Raw genomic sequence first — 20401 nt, forward strand, 5'->3', positions numbered from 1 at the left:
TCTCTTTCAGCTGGCAAGAGGCAGCTAAGAAGAAACCACACCCTGTGACAAACAGAAACTGAGCAAAGGACTCTAAAGAAACTCTAAAGGCACCGAAGCAGCTCACAGACTGTCTTGGCAGTTGGGTAAAAATCAGTTTGATAAAAAGCACAAATGGGAGGAGGCTACAATCATAGGCTTGAATGAAATGTTTGAAAATGGTAACATAAGCGTTAGTTAACACGGTAAGAAAGACCCAGAAATAGAGAATAAGGATAGATGGGAAGTAGTTTTTTAAAGTTCTTTTTTTTTTCATTTTAGAAAATAATAACACATTGTATTGTACTTTGCAAGGATCATAAGATGACCTTTTTTGAAAAATAACAGTGTCATTGTTTTTGTATTTTATATTTAAGTAAAAATTTGTCTGAAATATAACTTAGTATCTATCAATAGAATGGTATATTAGCCAATTTGGAAAGCAGATATTTGCTTTTCATTAATCTTTCATTACAACACTAAAACAAAACAAAACCCTGAGTTACCAGTCAGGTATGAAGATCAAGGTTGAGAGCCCCAGCATCCACATAAGCTCTGAGTGGGGTGGCCGTTGGGTGGCCGTCCACCTGTAGCTCCTGCACTGGGAAGGCGGAGACTGGATGCTTAGAATAAGCTGGCTAGTTGCATTAACCCTCCTGATAAGCTGAGTTTGGTTGAGAGAGACCCTCCTTTGATCCATCAATAAGGCGGACAGCAATCAAGGAAGACTCCTCACATTAAACCTGATTTCCATTCTGTCGTGTACACATGTGCCAACACATGCACACATGCGCACACATATGCATACACACATGTGAGAAAAAAGGAAAAAAAACTCCTCTCAGTATTTTAATATTTCAAGTTTAAAGCAAGATCATAACTTTATAATGTTCAGATAAATGATCAGGCAGTCTGATTAGTTACAAATTGGTCCTAACACTCTGCCCAAACTCAAGTAAGAAAATGTCAATGCAAAAAAAAAAAACAAAATTGTTGTTCCTTAATAAAAATCATGTGTTATCATTAAAAACATGTATTAAAAACCACATATAGCAGGCAAGCAAGGGACATTCTTGTAATTGCATTGCTTAAGAGAGATTAGAGAAGAAAACCCAGGAGTTCAAGATCTTAATCAAACAAGGCAAAACAAAACCCACCACTCCTGGCATGATCTATAGAATTTTAGCTGACTTTATTTTGAACTGCATTGGCATTGATGTACTATTCTTCTAAGGACAACTTCACGATTTCGTAATAGTATCATGTATCCTGGATTTTACCGGTCACTTCAGGGTTTGAATGTCCTGTTTCATGTCAAATGAGTTTAGTTTGTAAAATGTGGTCACTGTATCTATAGAGTAACTGAAGTACTAATGGCCGTTAGCAGTGTGAAGCACATCCATTTCTGAACCACAGCTGTCAAGTTAAATGAAATAAAAGCAAAACTCATTCTGTGAGTCTAACCAATCAAAGGCCCTTAGCAACAACATAGGGCCATTTTAAAACTTCATGATTTTAAAAACACAATTTCACATATGCAGCTATAAATTTATAAACGGGTGTAGTCATCCTTGTCACATAAAAAATGAAAATATACTCGAGAGCTCTTGTGCTTACAAGATTCAAAATAAAAAGGAACCTAAATGTATGCTTGTGTTAATAAAGTAGGACTTTGTTTCCAGACTGTCATTCATATCCTTGGTAAGTCAGACCTGAGGTGATTCGTTGGCATTTGCGATGCTGTAGAAGGATAATTATCTGAGGGAACTAAGTTTACTTTAATGAATTTGACTCATTATGCCTTGCAGAACCATGGCTATGTAGCGAACTGCAACATTTAGAACATTTGGAAATCTCCTTCTGCTTTAATTACTATCCTTTGTAACAAGAGGTTTGTTCCTAACTCTCTCTCTCTCTCTGTCTCTCTCTTTTTAAGTTAAAATGCATGCCTTTAGGAGGGGGAGAAAGCTTAAAAGTTGACTATGTTCACAATGGTATTTAGGATTCCTAAAATTAACGGTGGTTTTCCCCAAGTCTACCAGTAGTGATCACTGTCCCTCCTACGATTCTCTGCAGGTTGGGATGTGAACAGCCCGGGGATGCTGCTGCAAACCCAGTGGGAGAGGGAGACAGGACTTTACCGGCGACACTTCGGCACTGTTGCTATGAGTGATTCATTCGCATTTGGCACATTTGTGCCAAGGAAACCTCCTCCCGCCGCTTTCTTCTCCTCCGAGCTCTCCTCCGACTGTCTCCGGCGCCTTGGCCTTTAAGGAGAAGCGAGAGAACCGGGAGCAGGTGGGCCCGGAGCAGCTCGCCCAGCCCGCCTCCCCCAGCTCTTTCCCTAATTTAGCAGTACTTCCGGCCGCGTGACATCATCCCCCGCACAAGGTGACGTGAGCGGAGGGTGACGTATGTGCGGAGAGGAGCGCGCTGACGTTGCTATTTAAAGGTCCTCCTGCGGGGAGGATGGAGACACAGCGCGAGCACCCGGCGTGCGGAGCGGACGAGGCCGTGGCGGCCCAGAGCCAGCACAGGAGCCGAGCGCACTGCCCGTCCGCCGCCGGCCGCTAGGGGAGGGGAAGGAAAAAGGGACGGACCGACGGACCGGTCGGCTCGTCCCCCTCCGGGGTGGTTCCTCAGCGCCCGGGTCCGAGCCCGGGCCCCGCCTCCGCCGCGCCCCACCTCCTCCGCGGGCCTGCGGCGGCGGCGGCGCTCCGCCCCTCGAGCCGAGAGGGCCGCGCTCTCCGCCCCGCCCCGCCCCGCCCCGCCCCCTCTCCTGCTCGGCTGCCGTGCTCGCCTCACGCCGGCGGCGCGGACCGGGAAGCGGCGCCCTCGCCTGCGCTCGGTTCGGAGCCCGCTCCGTGGAGTCGAGAGGCAGCGACGGGCGCCAGGCCGCCCGGGCCGACGGAGGCAGCCGCCGAGGGGAGTGTAAGGAGGCAGCGGCAGCCCCGGGAATGTGAGGCGGCGCGGAGCGGGAGAGACGAGCCGGGGTGGGGGCACGAGCCGCGGCTGCCGTGCCTCGGACGAGCCGCCAGCCTCTCGCCTCAGCGCGCGGCCGCCGGGAGCTTGGGGGCTGGGTGCAGGGGACCGCGCGGGGCTGGCTTCTCTGATTCATTCATTCTCCGCCGTCGGGAGCCCGAGGCCGCGGGTGCTGCGAGGAGAGGCGGGAAGAGGGGGCGGCCGCGAGCGGGGCTCCATTGTGCTCGGCGGGGGCCGGGAAGCCGAGGGAGGTGGGCACGGGCGCCCTGCGCTGCTCCCCGGCGGCTGCGCCCCCAGCTAGCCGCCAGCCTGGAAATGGCTCCGCTGCTGCTCCTTGGGCGAACGAATCGATCCTTCCCAGCCTTCTCTGCCTGCTCTCCACCTCCTCTCTGCTCCGAGTCTTAGGAGGACGAACATTGAAAGGACAGATTCCAATGTGGTGTGCCGTGCACATCGGGAGCGGCTGGGGTTTGCACTTCGAGATTTCTTCTATATAATTTTTTTTTTTTTTAACGTAAGGGAGGCAGTAGCATTGCTGCCTGTAGGATTTTTATTCAAGTGCACGTCGCGTTGGGTTGCACGCTCCACCCCCCAGGGACCTGGTGTGGTGAAATTTGAACCCACCGCCTTAGCCTAAAAGGCCGAGTAACCTGGCTGCCTCAGTGTCGTGGAAGACGTGAGCGAAATGACCAGCGAACTCATTTTTTTATCAGACTCGCTGAAGCTGGCTTTTGCGGTTTTCTACACGTACGCTTAATTTTGTGGAATAGTTAAGTGCTATATTCTCCGCGCAACCTTTTCAAATTCCAAATGTTTGAACGTTTTGGTGTCAGCGCGAGTGAAATCATTTTACCGACAAGAACTAACTGAATTGTCTGCCTCGTTGAGTTGCCTCCGGAAAAGATCTCGGGGGTGGAAAAGCAACTGCAAAATAACAGACGGAGAAAATTCCTTGGAAGTTATTTCTGTAGCATAAGAACAGAAACTTCAGAGCAAGTTTTCATTGGGCAAAATGGGGTAAGGATTTTGTGCTTATCACAGCTTTAAATCTGCTTATGCTTGTGTGGAGTTGAGCGGTGGTGGTGACCATATTTTTAAATCCGATCCCTTGCAAAACGGGTACTACCTTAAATTAGAGATTTTATTTGCATTATTGTAGAGCGACACCAGAGGTCCTAATTAGAATGTGTAATGTTTGTAACTCAGTTATAGTTTTATTAATTATATACATCTCTATCTATCTATTTATCTATCTAAAGATAGTGCACTAGTCTACCCTGTACCTCTTAATTGATCAAACTGCTGTATAGGTTACTAAATTTTGTCATCTCTGATTTGGTTGATGGTGTTCAAAGAGAAGAGCTGCATTCTTCCAGTACTTTGTAGAAATAATCAGCTGTACAAAGGGAGAATTGTAATGAGAAGTTAGACTCCAGGCCTTGAAACTGATCCTTTGTAAGTTGGTGCCCTGACCGTGCCCTCTGTTTTATCCTTGAACATCCGAAACCAAATGTACAGCTTGGTTTATTGGGCATTAACCGAAAATCGCAGTGTTTCGGTGTCCACGGTGTGGGTGCTGGAGAGAAAGAGCTGTCGGTTGAAGAGGCTTGTTCACTTTTCTGTTTGCCTCCCACATTTAGCTGGTGTCAGCGGTGTCAGGTTTACATCTTCAGCTTAGCCAAAGCGGGCCTAGAGTGCATTTCCCAAACTTTTCATTCTAAACGCTGCAGCTTAATAAATACAATGCTAGGAGTTCTTCTTTAGGGAAACTGGAAACCTGTGTTATGGAGTGGTGATCTATTCATTTCTTTAGTGGATTGTCAGTGCTGTCTCTGCATTCCTTCTGTGGTCCAACTAACGCTGATAAATAAGTAGTTGAGGAACAAGGTTGGCAATGATGGATTTTGAAATTCATTGTGATAGCTTAGGAACCCACACTTTATAAAGTTCTTGAATAGTTGCTTTTTGTCCTGGCAATTAAAATTTGAAGTTTATTAGCTTATACAACTTTGAAAATGTAGACACGTGCCATAGTAGTTCTTCCTCAGGAATTAATTATGAGTAGATAATTATTTTAATACTTAAATAACAAGTGCTAAGAATGTAATTAAAATACCTTATCCTATTTCTGGTTCTGCTATTAGTAGCATAGTGACCTTCAGCAAATTACTTAACCTTTATGGGCAGTGTCCTCATCGGTAAAATAAGGAGCATAAGAGTTTTCCAACCTGTAAAAATGATTTTTTTTTCTTTCTTCCCTCATTTAATGGTCAGCAGTTGATTTTTTTCTTCTAATCTATTTAAGTACTTAAGCTAGGAAATGAAGGTGTAAGAAAATGTTCTGTTCAGTTGCACCAATTTTTAAATAAGAAAATACTAAAAAAAATTAATATTGGAAACACTTGAAGTATGCCTTCCCCTGGTTATATGCAGCTTCACAGTTTAAAATGTTTTTTTTTTTTTTTTTTTTTTAAAGCCACGTTGGAGTGTCACATGCACTCTCACCTACACACAAAATCAAGTGGCAGTTTTTCACCAAGAATGCTGCATTCTTCAGACTGGAGTAGCATCATCAGAGAAGAGAATCAGTTTTCTGCATCTCTTACATTACATGAATACTCATTGTTTTACCAAGTGAAGAGTGAGATTAATACTAAAGAAGACTACTATTCAAAATATGAAATTAAGCTACCTACATGAAATACATTTAGATATTCAGCATGTGTTTTTAAATGAGTCAGTTGCCTTTCTGTTAAAATTATATTTTTAAGGCTCAGGGGTAAAGAGAACTTATTCTTCAAGAGGATTTAGGGTTGATTCCCAGCACCCACATGGTGGGTCACCACTCTCTGTAATTCCAATTCCCAGGGATCGATACCCTCTTCTGACTGCTGCTGACACCAAGCTTGCAAGAGGTGCACATACATACATGAAGGCAAAACACCAATACACATAGATTAAAATTTAAAGAATGAATAAAATAAAAATTAAAAATGACATGTAAAATAAGGCTATGATAGAATTCTGCCTGATGAGTGATATAATTTGAATTTGCCCCTCTAAAACTCAGTGCTAAAACTTCATGGCCAATAGCTGAGTATTAAGAGATCTAGAAAGAAGGGCTGAAGAGACAGCTCAGCAGTTAAGGGCACTTGCTCTTATTTTTCTCAGGTCTATACTTGGAAATGTGACACTTTCTTATTGAGGGTGACTTGGTTTATCTGCATTGTTGAAAGAGGAAGGGTAGGTGGAGAAAGAAGAAAATATCATACAGCAAAGGCATTTACAGACATCTCCACCCTTTGTAAGTGAATAAGCAGAGCCAGCTGGGCCTCTTTGAAACATAAGTTAATATTATGTGACCTTTAAAGTTTTCCCAGGCAGTCCTTAAATTACCTTACTTGGCTAAATATCCAAAATTTCATGTGGAAAAGGAAGTTTATATATTACAGATGGGCTATAATAGAATTTACATTTACCTTAATTATAGTTATAATTAGGGAGTAAAGAAATTATTTTTAAAACCAAAATAAATGATTAGATAGAAAAAAATGACTCCTATAATACTAGTTTATAAACTCTCTGGAAAAGGAAAAGAACAGCTGAAACCAACAGTTGGCAGAGTCTGTCAAAGTTGCACCACCAGTTTTAACTGGAGTGAGGTCAACTGAAGTATGGCGTGTAAAAAGTGTACCAGGCACCTTACAAATAGAGATAATTGGATATGTAAGATAAAACCCTCCAGAAGCCTGTTAGGTAATATATCCTAATGTGGCAGTGAGTCTGGAGCTGTCAGAACACTTGTCACGTCAGCCAGTTCTTTTGTGCTACTTTTTTGTTTTTCCTTAGCTTAATAATGCCTGTTTCTATTAAGACATAGTTATATATAAAATGGAAGTTCTCCCTACAAAAGGATGTTGGGATTTTTGTTTGTTTTCCTGCTATCTACCTGTCTTTGCAAACTTTGAGACCTTCCTCTTGCCTTAAAGCATAGAAGTGGGTGCTGCTACATTATTACCTGGAGTCTCATTTTGCTTAAGGCAGAGGTGGTAGCAACAATGTGGAAATGTCGATCCTCCACCACAATAGGCATGCACTTTATAAAGGCAGCCTAACAATTTAAGTACAAGTCCTTAGTTCTTTCTTAATTTTACCAAACTTTCAGCACCAGTTATGTGTCATAGACTCAGCTGAGTGTTATTGAACAGTAAAATGTGCGTCTTCCCTAAAGGAGTTTATCGTTTAGAACTGGGGATCCTGGTCAAAGTAAGGTGTGAAATGTTGGAAGTAGTAGAAGTGGGCATTTGTGAGGCCCACAGTATATTTGTATGAGGGGATATTTGCTGCTATTTGAAGGATAAAAAGACTTTGGAATAGGTGATATTAAATACTAAAAGGCGAGTACAAGTAGACCTTGTGGACATATTGGAGGGCATTTAGGTAGAACAGTGATTGACAGCACCACTACATAAAAGCTTTGCTTGTGTGGACTCACTTTATATAGAGGAGTAAGTTCCCAGAACTTTGTCCAGGGCCAGGCTAGAGCTTTGTAGGCCAGTAAAAGACTAGGTTATACTATAGACTGGTGTTTAAACTTAAAGAGACATGACCTAGCCTTATATGGCATGCTCTATACACCTAGTCCTTGGAAAAGTGAGGCAGGAGGAGACCGGCCTAGGTATAGAAAGAGCCTGTTTTTTTGGTTTTGTTTTGTTTTGTTTTGTTTGTTTGTTTTTAAAGCCAGATAATAAAAATATGATCCATTGGCAGCATACATTTTTATGCTGTGACCTAGTATTCATATTGAACTATAAAATGACATAAAATAATATTCTTACTTTATGTGATGCAGTCTGATAGTTTTTACTTAATTATATTCCATTTCATTTTTAAGAAGAAATGGTAGTGAAGACCCACTAATTGGATTTAACAAACCTGTGGTTCCAACTGGCAATTTAGAAAAACATTGTTCTTGGAGGTATGGGAGGAATCAATATGGGCAAGCAAAGCACTAACAAGAAGGATCAGAAAGTGGTGAGAAAAGGCTAAGCTAATTCAGATATGTATGCTGTGTCCTGTAGCAACAACAAGCTAAAACAGTGACTCTGGCTGGGCAATGGAAATGGAAGTGACAGGCCCTGGGACATCCCAGTGTACAGAGAAATGTGTAGCTGGACTTTAGAACTAGGAGTTTCCAAGTGCAGAGTTAGAAATGTTGGGAACTGCATGGTGTGCTCAGATAAGAGGCCTCATCACTTAGGAGAGCTCTGAAACACTGAGGTGGAGAGTGGCAGAGAAACTGTCCTTACACTTAGCTGCTGACAATCAGGATAAAGGGCATTCACATTTCAGAAGATCAAATCTCTGTTCTGCGTTGAGCTTCCTTCTGTCTTAGATATTGCTAACTGAGTAGAAGACCAGGAAAATGAATCCCAAATACTTAACATTATCTGGTATCCTCCATTCCTATTTTAAGGCTTAAATAATGGTTTTAAGTAGCTCTAGTACATTTAGTTAGGACCTGTCTAGTTAAATGTAATGTGCAGGCTTTTGTCTGTGTTTCTTGTGTTTAATACACTCAGTGGAGACAATGCAGTTTGCAAGATGCATTACGTTTGTAAAAGAAGTAAGATTTTCCTGGAGATCAGAAACTTTTTTTTTTTAACTGATTAATTTTGAAGTATTATAAGAATTCAAGTTAATTACAGAAAAATTTGTAATTAACAAGGAATTTTTAGGTAGCTTTAAGTCCATGTATGAGAACTGGAAAAAAATTTCAGATTTTTTTTTTTTTTCGAGACAGGGTTTCTCTGTGTAGCCCTGGCTGTCCTAGAACTCACTCTGTAGACCAGGCTGGCCTCGAACTCAGAAATCCGCCTGCCTCTGCCTCCCAAGTGCTGGGATTAAAGTTGTGCGCCACCACACCCGGCTTTTTTTTTTTTTTTTTTAAACTTGAGACACAGGGTCTTGCTAAGTAACTCAGATTGGCCTCCAGCTTTGATCTTACTGCTTCAGCTCCCAGAATAGTGGCATTACAGGTGTGTACCACCACACTCCATAAAACTTTTAACCCTTTCTGAATAGGAGTATAGTTAAAATTTCAGCAGCAAAACCTCAGTCGCAGTGTATAAATAAAATTGTGTAGCCAGACTCTTTCTTTTAGGTCCCCCCCCAAAATCTTAAAAATAACAACACATTCTTTGTTCATCTGGACACCTTTCTTCTTTCCTTCCTCTTTCCCACTCTCTTCCCCTTCTCCACATCCAACCTGCCCTACTTTTGAAAGGTTTATCTTGTACCCAAGTGGTCTAGAACTTGTGATCCATAGCTTCCTCAGTCCTTGAGTGTTAGAGGTGAGCTACCTCACTCAGCTTCAATTTCTGTTCTTAATTGTTAGCACATCATACATATTGATAGTCTTCCCTTACAATTGTAAATCTAACATGTTGGTTGTTTTGTGTTCCTAAGTAAAGAAGGGGAAAAAAAAATCCAAAACTAAATTAATTCTTGCTCTTTGTTTTTTTTTAAAAGACATTTATGAGTAATTGACAGGCATATCTTTTTACTATTTTGACTTTTTTCCTCTACTTTTATTTTTTGTCTTGCCTTTATAGTTTCAAAAACGCTATAATGGATGTTAAATCCATTATGGCTTTTGTAAAGCTAAAGTACTTTTTAACTGAATTTCATTTATACTTAATTATCTTTTCTACTTTTAAGGTAGGCTGACCAAATATTTTTCTCATTTTTAAATTAGAAAATAAAATTGTTCATGAAAATAAAAAAAAAAAATCTAATCAAAGTTTTATAATAATGGTTTACTCGTGCAGTTTTTCCAGCTTTTGAAAAATCATCTTAATCTCTTTAAAACCTAATATTATCAAAACGTTAACTCTACCCTAGGGGTATCTTGCTTTTTTTTCTAAGTGAATGTGCATGTGTCTTTAGAGAGGGGTGTGTTGGCATGTGTGTAGGAAGGGGTTATGTCATGTGCAGGCATGCTTATGGAGGCCTGAGATTGACATCAGCATCTTCCTCACTACTCTCCATCTTAGATTGCAGCAGGGTCTCTTGCTGAACCTGGGGCTCACTGTTTTTGGCTAGTCTAGTCAGCATGCTTTAGGGAGGCCCTGTCTCCATGTCCCTTCCCATGTTCTGGAATTACCCCACCCACCTGGCTTTTACATGGGTTCTGGGGATCCAGACATCATACCCGGCTTCACATTTGCTGGGTAAACCTTTAACCCGTGGAACCATCTTTCTAGCTCTGGATGTTTTCTTTCAGTGTTCTATAAAACCCGAAGAGCTCTTCCTTATTATCTTTGAAATGAAACGGTTGCTAACAAGTTCTAAGGGTTGTAATAATTGACAGCTTTTTGTAAAACTACCAAATAAGAATTAGAATGGAAGTGAAACAAGAACTATATTCCATCATGGCTAGCATGCATTTTCATTATTGTATATGGTTGTTTAAAAGTCATTGTCACCATGTTTTATATCTAATGTCATATCTGGATCCATGTGTTTCTGTGCTGCAGTGTCCAAAAGACTATAAAAGAGGATGTCCTTGACTTCGTAAATATCAAAGAAGGACTTGTTTCTAGTGCCACACTGTTTTTAGTTGTTGAGTCTTAATAAAATATGCCAAAGGTCCTGGGTGTACAGCTCAGTGATGGAGCAAGTTGCCCAGCAGGCTGAGGTTCTGTGGATGCAATGCTTGCACTACTGCCTCAAGGAGACAGGCAGTGGGAGCCTTACCTCTAATGTGTTTTCATGGATAAAAATCACATTGTGTTTCCCAACAGATTGAGTTTGCAATACAGCCACACTTCCAAAATTAGCTGAAAGGATTGAGTGAATTAGGTTCCATTCTTAGTATACAAAAAAAAAAAAAAAAAAAAAAAAAAAAAAATCCTTATTTCTAGTAATTTGGATGTCATTTATTTTTTGTTTTATTTTTTTATAGGTAGACTTTTAGAGATTATTTGTTGTACTTATGTATGCCTCAGGATCACTTGAGAGCTTATTATAGCTTTTTTGTTTTTCTTAGATATTTGTGAGATGTCTCAGAGTTATTCTGTAAAGTATTTTTGTGATTTGGAATTTTCATCCCTAGTTACTTTCAGTTTCTCCTGGCTCATAATGATCCCTAGTAAATTATCTTGAATGGAATAAACAATCAAAGATCTCAGCATCTCAACTTAGAAAAATGTTATCCCTATATCCTCCTATTCCCACACTTAGATTGGATAGTTAGTTACTTGAAGCCTGCTATCTATCCCTTTAGCTTTTGGTGAACTGCCTTTTGGCATGCTCTTTTGTAAAGCGGTGCTCTTTTCTATCTTACTCTGTTGTTTCGAATGTCTGTCTTTTGGCTTCTAACATTAAAATCATTAAAATGTGTATGGCTTGCTTACTTGCCCTGCCAGCTTCCATCATTTTACTTAGTAAGGACTCCATCTACTCTTTTAATATTACTAGAGATCACTGAGTATTACTAGGGTTCAACTGAGTGAGAAGAGCTAGGAGTGGTGGCACATGCCTTAAGTCTCAGCATTCAGGAGGCAGAAGTAGGCAGGTCTCTGAGTTCAAGGTCAGCTTGATCTGTAGTGTAAGTTCCAGGGCTACATAGAGAAACCTTGACTCAAAACAAACAAACAAACAAACAAAAAAAACAGAGTAAGAAGACTTTCAAGCCATCCTTAAACCCAACTTTTCAAAGGTTCTTTGTTGATTAAAAAAGCACAAGTAGTTCTAGATCTGGCAGGATGTTCTTTTACTTTTTCTGCTAATAGTCAAGAATTTTGTTATTTTGTAAAGTTTTTGATAAGTTCATGCATGTATGCAATGTGTTGTGAACAGTCACCCCATTGTCCTCTCCTATGCTTCCTTATAGATACCCACCTCCTTCCCAGCTAGCCCCTTCCCACTTTTGCATGAGTGTGGGTCTGTGGGTCTGTGCCTGTAGTCATAGCTGCTGTGTTTTTGTTCTTGATGAGATTGCCTATGTCATATCTAGAAACCAGCATTTTATAGGACTCCTCTACAGTGGTTACCAACCTTCCTAATACTGCAACCCTTTAATACAGTTCATGCTTTAATACCCCTCATACTGTGGTGACTCCCCACCCCCACCCCACCATAAAATTATTTTTGTTGCTACTTCATAACTGTGATTTTGCTACTGTTATGAATCATATTGTAAACATTTTTAGAGATAAGAGATTCACCAGAGGGGTCCTGACCCACAGGTTGAAAACCACCTTTCTAGTAATTAACAGTGTTTCTGCTTCCTCTTCCTTGATGTCCCCTGGGTCTTGGAGGGGATGGTACAGATGTGCAGTTGAGGGATGAACATTCTTATTTTCAGCATTTTACTACTTAAGAGCCTCTGTGTTGAATGTCAGCCATTGGAATAGGAAGTTTCTCTGGCCAAGGTAGATAACAGTGTTAATCTAAGGATATAGCTATAAATATTTAGAAAGCGGTTTGATTACACATCTATTTCTCTTAAGTAATGTACAGAATTTTAATTGTGTTTTTTCATTATTGCATTTATTTGATATTTTATTAGTGTTAAATATGTTTGTGCTCCTATTTCAATGTTAATATGGGATGAAGTATAAGACAGTAACGACAGTGTTACTATTTACATTTATTTTGTGACAAATTAGTGTATTCACAGTATCAGTATTTGATCCATAGGTAAATTTGCAGGGTTTTTTTTAATGTGGCAGGAAGCTAGTCTATATACTATTTTCAAAAATGGTAGTATTTGCCATGATGCTAAAGTGTATAATGAGGTTGGAGAAATGGCTCAGTGGTTAAGAGCACTGACTGCTCTCCCAAGAGGGCCTGGGTTCTATTAAACAAACTTACATGGCAGCTCACTGTAACTCCAGTCCAGGGGATCTGATGTTTTCTTCTGGCCTCTGGGCATCAGACGGGCATACAGTGCACAAAGATGAATGTAGGCAAACACATAAAGTAGTAAACACAAAATGTACAAGAGTGTGTATTTTTCAGGACTGTATACATAAAGTATGTTTGTATATACAACAAATATGGAAAAGGAGGGCTGTAAAGTGCTGCCATGTTTCTAGGAAGACTACTTGTGAGGTTTTTTGAGTCTTTCTGAAGTGTGTACTTTCTCTAAAATGAATACATTTAAGTCAGCAACTGCTCATACATATAGTTATCTATGCATTTTTTAAAATTCAGTTTTAGCTTCTACATCTAACATTTTAGTTCATTATTTTCAAGATTGACTAAAGAAGTAGTTATTCTACTGTTCCATTAAAAACTGTTTAAATGTAAGGATTATTCTGTTGACAGTTACCGGAATATTAATGCTATCTGCATCTTTATGGAGAAAGGGCTCCAAAGGAACATGTTACTAGTGGAAGGAACATTGCACAGCTATGAAATGATAGCGCATGTGTTGAATCTTGCAGCTGCTGGGAGCTCTTGTCAGTTCGGGGAACCTAAGTGGATACTCAGTGATTGCTTCGGAAAGCTGTGTTTAATCCCCCGTAGTTCTTCTAAAACATTCAATTTTAGTGCAAACTTGGTATCTTGGTGAGTTCCTTAAATGCATGTCTCTTGTCTTTAAGATGATAAAACCCTGCATTTTACTTTAACGTATTTAAATCTGCTTAATGCATTAGATTTGGAATATATTGAAGTACTTTAAGTGATTTGACATTATTGCACATGTTTAGCATATAGTGTTTCCACCAGTGATTTTAAATTGAAATTTTTATAAGCTAACCTTCCTTGTAGTACTGGGCACTTCATCCTCTGGACTACTTATGCAGATAGAATCTTTTTCACTGAAGATCTTAGGCTGGTGGGTGGAGGAGGGACACTTAAGATGTCATTTTGGAACATTTTTTCCTATGCTAAAGAGCACAGACTTACAAGTGGAAGGCCAGGATATAACATTGCCGTTTCTGAATCATATGGTTTCTGTGTCACTTGTTTTTCTAATCTATAAGCAAAAGCTGGACCATACTGTACCAGGTTCTAATTTGTCATCATTGTTTAAAAAGTTATTTTATTTTATGTGCATGATTGTTTGGCTACATGTATACATGGATACCACACGCTTATCTGGTGCCCGTGGAGGCCAGAAGAGAGGTCTCTTGTAACTGGAGTTAGAGACTGTTCTGAGTTACAGTGTGGATTCTCAACTGAATCCCCAGGTCCTGTGCCCTTCTTTTGGAATTACCTCCTCCTGAACTCTAGTGTAGCCATTAGTCAGTCAGAACAACACATGGTAGTGTGAGGTAAAAGGGAATAGGGTTAGTGAGCACTGTGAGAAAGTGAAGAGACCATCCACATCCTAAACACATTGTTCTAAAAATCTTCTAGTCAAAGAAACACATTTCTAGCCTGATCTAGTATTTAATCTGCAAACTATTATTATCATTATCATTTTTATAGCAGTTGAGGTACGTTAGTTAGATTAGATACAGTTTTGAAATGCATTACCAAGCCGGGCGTGGTGGCCAACGCCTTTAATCTCAGCACTCGGGAGGCAGAGGCAGGCAGATTTCTGAGTTTGAGGCCAACCTGGTCTACAAAGTGAGCTCCAGGATAGCCAGGGCTATACAGAGAAACCCTGTCTCGAAAAAACAAACAAACAAACAAACAAAACTGAATGCATTACCTTGGCTACAGCAGGAAGAAAGCTCTGTTATAGTATGATACTGGCAGAAATGAATACCAGATTAGTATAGTAGTTCTCAATTGTGAGCCTGTATCAGCATCACCAAGAGGGCTTGGTAAACAGAAAACACAGATTACTGGGTAACCTTTACCTGCAGAGGTTTTTATTCAGTGGGTCTAAGGGTAGGCCAACAAATTGTTGTAAGTAATGAATTTGCAGGTATTGTTGCTGCTGGTGCTATAGTCACCTTACTGAGGGATGCTGAATTCCTTCAGTGAAGCTCACTAAAGTGAGATCAGAAAGCTTATCTTATTCTTTTTTTTTTTTTTCTTTTAAAGATTTACTTATTTATTATATGTAATTACACTGTAGCTAACTTCAGACACTCCAGAAGAGGGCATCAGATCTTGTTCCAGATGGTTGTGAGCCACCATGTGGTTGCTGGGATTTGAACTCAGGACTTTGGAAGAGCAGTCGGTGCTCTTACCCTCTGAGCCATTTCACTAGCCCCACTTACCTGATTCTTAAAATGTCTCCCATTCCTTCCCTAACTCCTTCCATAGGCCCGATTCATACACTTTAAAGTTAGATGGGGGCAGGAACACTTGATTTAGCAGCAGACCTATTCTTTGTAATTTAGAAGATCCAGGACAGTCTGAAGCCAATCCTTTTGAACCTGAGTGCTTTTAGCCATACTTAACAGGTATGACCATTTTCTACTCAGGGTTTCTCCTGCTTTCTGGCATTTTTAAAAATGCATTGTTTATAAAAATACCTGTTATGGCTTTGACTTCTGGAATTTTTTGTTTTAGAAAAAAATATGATTTTATTCTAAATTACTGATTTTTTTTTCTTCGTGTCAGACTGAATTGTGTGTCATAAATCCTAGGCTTTTATTGTTATGTGACAAGCTAGTAATATTTTAATGGCTTAAAACAACTTACTGGTTTAAGACAATTTATTATCTAGAAGTTTCTGTGGTCAAGAGTATAGGCATTGACAGCTGAATCTTCCTCATAAGGCAGTCCAGGTAGAAGCTAGGATTGGGATCATTGACCGACTCTCATATTCCTGGTGTTGTCACTAGAATTAATTTCTTTGCTTGCTGTGTGCCTTCCAGACCAAGGAGCCTCCTCTTGGCTAGCCATTTACAGAAGTCACCTGCATAGATCTAGACCACTTAGGATAATAATCTCCCTTTTGATTACCTCACAGTCAGTAGATTTGTGATCTGTCATTTGTGTGCACCCCTACTCTGTAGTCAACAGTCCATCCTCTCTCTAGAGCAGTGTTCTCAACCTTCTAATGCTGTGACCCTTTAATACAGTTCTTCGTGTTGTGATGAACCACAACCATAAAATTGCTGTTTTGCTACTATTAATAAATCATAATGTAAATATCTGTGTTTATCTATGGTCTTAGATGACCTCTGTGAAAACACAGGTTGAGAACCACTACTGGGGCCGGGGGTGGATTATGTAGGAAGTACCCATCAAGGGAATGGTAGCCTTGGAGGCCGTCTTCAAATTGGCATATCATACCAATTGCACATGGTTCTTGTTTTTTTCAGTCTTTTTAACCTTTTAGAATTGCCATCTATGCTTCTGCTCCTACATGGACTGGTTACTCTCTATGCATTCCAGAACTTCCCTTCTGATTTTCATTCATTTGCTGGATACTATGTCTTTTGTGTTTTAACAACACATTTTGTTATAATTCTATACTATAATAGAATTCTGGGCTAGGTAGAAGATAACTTTTTTCAGGTGTTATATACGTAAAATTGTTCTCTCCCAGTTGTTGAGTATATTTATATAGAAAAACATTTTGTAAAGACTCCTACTGTGTTCTAGTTTTTAGTGCTATTGAAGCTGATTGTTTCTGCCATTTGTTTTTGCCATTTCTTGATGTGTATTGTTGGTGCTCTGGACCTTCTTGATGATATCTCATGGGGTGTTTTTCTTGAATGTTCTTATTTGTCCATTTACTTCGGTGCTGTGGATTGAACCCATGACCTCCTACATGCTAGGCATGTGCTCTGCCCCGATCTAGATTCCCAGCTTTTCTTTTGTTTTTATTTTCTAATCATTTGTTCTTTAGTATTTGGAGAGGCACCTCTGTAAGTGTGGAGATTTCCTTGTATTTTAAAGGAATAATCTCCCTCCTCTCCCTACGTCCTGAGTCAGGGTCTTATTCTGTAGCCCATGCTTTAAACTATCCTGCCTCAGCCTTCTAAGCACTGGGATTATAGATGTGTGCTGGCCAGAAATATTTTCTTACCTTTTTTCCTCTTCCCTCTTTATGAACTGCCCACTTGTTGGATAACAGATCTCCTTTCATTCATGCATGCATAAATTTTCTTTAAAGAAGGTTTTGCACACACTCACACACATATCCTGAGATAAGTATATTTCCCATTACATGCAGTTGGGGGAGGGTCTGGTTCTATTTGTAGCCTCTTTTCTTTTCTTTTTCTTCTTTTAAAGATTTATTTATTCATTGTATATGATTACACACTGTAGCTGTACAGATGACTGTGGGCCTTCCATCTGGTTGTTGGGAATTGAATTTAGGACCTCTGCTCCCTCTGGTTAACCTTGCTTGCTCAGTCTCTGCTGCTCCAGCCCAAAGATTTATTATTATTATTATTATTATTATTATTATTATTATTATTATAAATGAGTACATCTGTAGCTGTCTTTAGATGCACCAGAAGAGGGCGTTAGATCTCATTAAGAGTGGTTGTGAGCCACCATGGGGTTGCTGGGATTTGAACTCGGGACCTTCGGAAGAGTAGTCAGTGCTCTTACCCGCTGAGCCATCTCACCAGCCCTGTAGCCTCTTTTCTTAATATTCCTGTTTCAAGCACTGCTCCCTTATTGTGGAAAAGATAATGACATCAGAGCAGAGGTAGAGTGGGGATCCCAGTGCTCTCTATTAGATTTTAGCAAAGCCCCTCAGTCCTCTGCGGTCACCTTGCCTCTGTCTTCTGGCCAGTAGGCTGTTCACATTTCCTTGTACTGCCGATTCAGCTACTATATACTTCGTTTTTTTATACTTGAGAAATTCATCTTCTGTTCTTTGATATTATGGATTTATACCCTCTTTTCCCTTCACTTTGACTTAAATGGAACTTTAGAAAAAGAAGATAAATGTGTGTCATTATTTGCCATGTTTAATCAGAATCACTGATTCTTTTGGTCTTGAATTTATATAAGGCAATGTGTTGACACTATTGATTAATTGGTTGGAATTTGGTAGATGATAAAAATATTTTCTAAAAATCTGTCTGTAACTAACACCTGAAAACTCAAGAATAATGTAACTGGGGAGCTGGAGTGATGGCTTAGTGGTTAAGAGTAGTTGTTGATCTCTCAGAGGACCTGGGTTTGATTCCCAGCAGCCACATGGTGGCTCCCAACCCGTACAACTCCCAGTTTCAGGGGATCCGATACCCTTTTCTGGTCTTTTTGGAAACTGGATGCGTACATGGTTCACAGGCATACTTGAAGCCAAAACACTAATACACATAAAGTAAAAAATATTTGAAAGAGAGAGAAAGAGAAAAGCAAAACAAAACAAAAAAGAAACCTCTGCATAACTTGCTCTCCCTGCTGTATTGGACAAACCAACGAGTGAGTTGTCCTCCAACATTTCGCCTCTTGAGCATTTGTAAACAAAACAAAGCAAAGCATTAAGCACTTAATTTGTGCCATGAGTCACGCTAGGTACTGGCAATAGACATGTAAACAAGAAATTTTACTACATACTGTAATAGAATTTGAGCATGCCGAGAAGGAAGTTCCTTGGACAGTCAGGTGTTTTATATAATAAGTCAGCTAAGTTTGAGATGAGGCTTGAAAAACAGAACAATTGGAGGAAGATGTGAAAAAGGTGGTTGGGATATTTCAGATGGGGAGATAGTGTGGGTAGTTTTGGAGTAAAAGTATCCTTGTTAGAACGGTAAGGTACATAAGAAAGATGTGAATAGAAAGCTTCTGGGGCCAGTTTGTGACTATCATGTTAAAAGTATTGTACGTTTTCCCCAGATTAGTGGTTTTCTTGTATTTTTATGTGCCTGTACCCATAAAAGATTTGAAGCATCTTTCTTCATACAGACATATTTATAAATTATATGTCCTATATGCATGTATATTTTTATATAAGTACATTTTGTATAATAGGCACATAACTTATATAATAGGTATACTTGTATATAATAAAACGTAAAATAGCCATGAATAAAGAGGAAACTAATGATATTGCTTTAAGCAATGGTGACCAGTAGAATAATTTCCAACTAGTAGTTATTACCATCCTTGCATTTTATTAACCATTCAGTTAACCGTGTGGGCAAGTGTTGTGTAAGAAGTAACTGGAATTGAAAGACACTTGAATTTAATTCCAAAGTAGGTTAGTTGCAGCAGTTTAGTCAGGAATAATTGTTTGAGTTAAAACACTGCTCTAGGGCATGGATTCAAGAGATTTAATAGTGATGTCTCTTAGAGTTGACAGTAAACTAGATAAATTTGGAGAGTAGGGGAGTAAAGACATTGGCTTGCTTAACCATGAATTGAGGAAGAGAATCAGTTGGAAAGAGGCAAGTTTACATTGGAAATAGGTGGTGATTGGAAGTTGAGGCATTTATGGTCATCATCATTGAGAATATCTTATAATTTGGCTAGGGATAGAGTCTGGGGAATCATTAGAATCTATAAGTACTGGTTGATGCTCTGAGTGTGGATGAGCTCATTCAGGATATTTATAGAAAAGAACAGGCAAGGCTTCTCTGGGAATCATCATTTTAGGAGCAGGCGGAGGAGCTGGGAGAACTGTCAGGTAAGAGAACATGTCATACAAATTAAGAAAATGAGCTTGAAGAAGGGAGTACCTGGGACCAGACGAGTAGAATGACCAGCTGAAGTAAGGAGTGCCTAGTGAGTTTGCTCCAAGAGTTTTTTAAAGACTGCCTTGAAAACTCTGTGCTGCCTTGGAAACCAAATTGCTACAGAGTGAGGGTGCAGGATGAAGGAGCAGATTAGAAACATGGACTTCTATGTTAATGAAAAGTATCTTGGGGATAGGAAGATGGCTGCAACAAGAGCATTCACACAAAGGTCTGAGTTCAAATACTCAGAACCATGTAAAAAACCCAGAATGGTTATAGGCCTGGAATTTACATACTCTACAGGTGAAGATAGGAGAGTCACTGCACTTGCTGGTGACCAGCTGGACCCAGAATCGGTGAGAAATGCATCACACCACACACATTCTCCCTTTCTCTCCCAGACAGACACAGACAGACAGACACACACACACACACACACACACACACACACACACAGGAATATCTGTAAATCAGTGTAGCTTCAGAATTTTATAAGGTTCAGAAAGTGAGTTTTGTTTTCAAAAATATAGACATTCTTTGAGAATCAGCAACTGGAAATACTTTTAAAATAACAAGGGGAAAATTGTTGAAACATAGGACAGGATGGGATATGGAACATAGGTAAAATAGTTAACTGTTAAAAAGAGAAATGTCTTTCTCATAAACTGAGGGAAAGGGTGAAAAGAAGGCTATGACTGTATTAAGTCTGTACCTCAGAGGGCAGGAGACCTGTGGGGAGTTCTTCAGTTGATAGACTCCACTTTCTCAATTTGTTTTCTGGTTCCTCTAACATATGTGAATGTGTCAGACACTTATGTATGAATCAATCTATAAACAGGCCT

General features: G+C 39.9%; 1 protein-coding gene across 6 annotated transcripts in view; it reads left to right on the plus strand.

Moving 5' to 3' along the window:
- Positions 1-2471: 2471 nt before the first annotated feature.
- Homer1 (homer scaffold protein 1) overlaps positions 2472-20401 on the plus strand; it is a 105776-nt gene continuing 87846 nt past the window's right edge. For all 6 annotated transcript variants that reach the window (XR_003844809.1, XR_003844810.1, XM_021208237.2 and 3 more), the window contains exon 1: positions 2472-4017. Coding sequence is in view for 4 of the 6 variants with exons in the window: in XM_021208237.2 (XP_021063896.1) it covers positions 4013-4017 (5 nt within the window). In the remaining 2 variants the exon portion in view is untranslated. The remainder of the gene's footprint in view (positions 4018-20401) is intronic.

Source organism: Mus pahari, chromosome 11, assembly GCF_900095145.1.
Source record: "Mus pahari chromosome 11, PAHARI_EIJ_v1.1, whole genome shotgun sequence".
Lineage (NCBI taxonomy): Eukaryota > Metazoa > Chordata > Mammalia > Rodentia > Muridae > Mus > Mus pahari.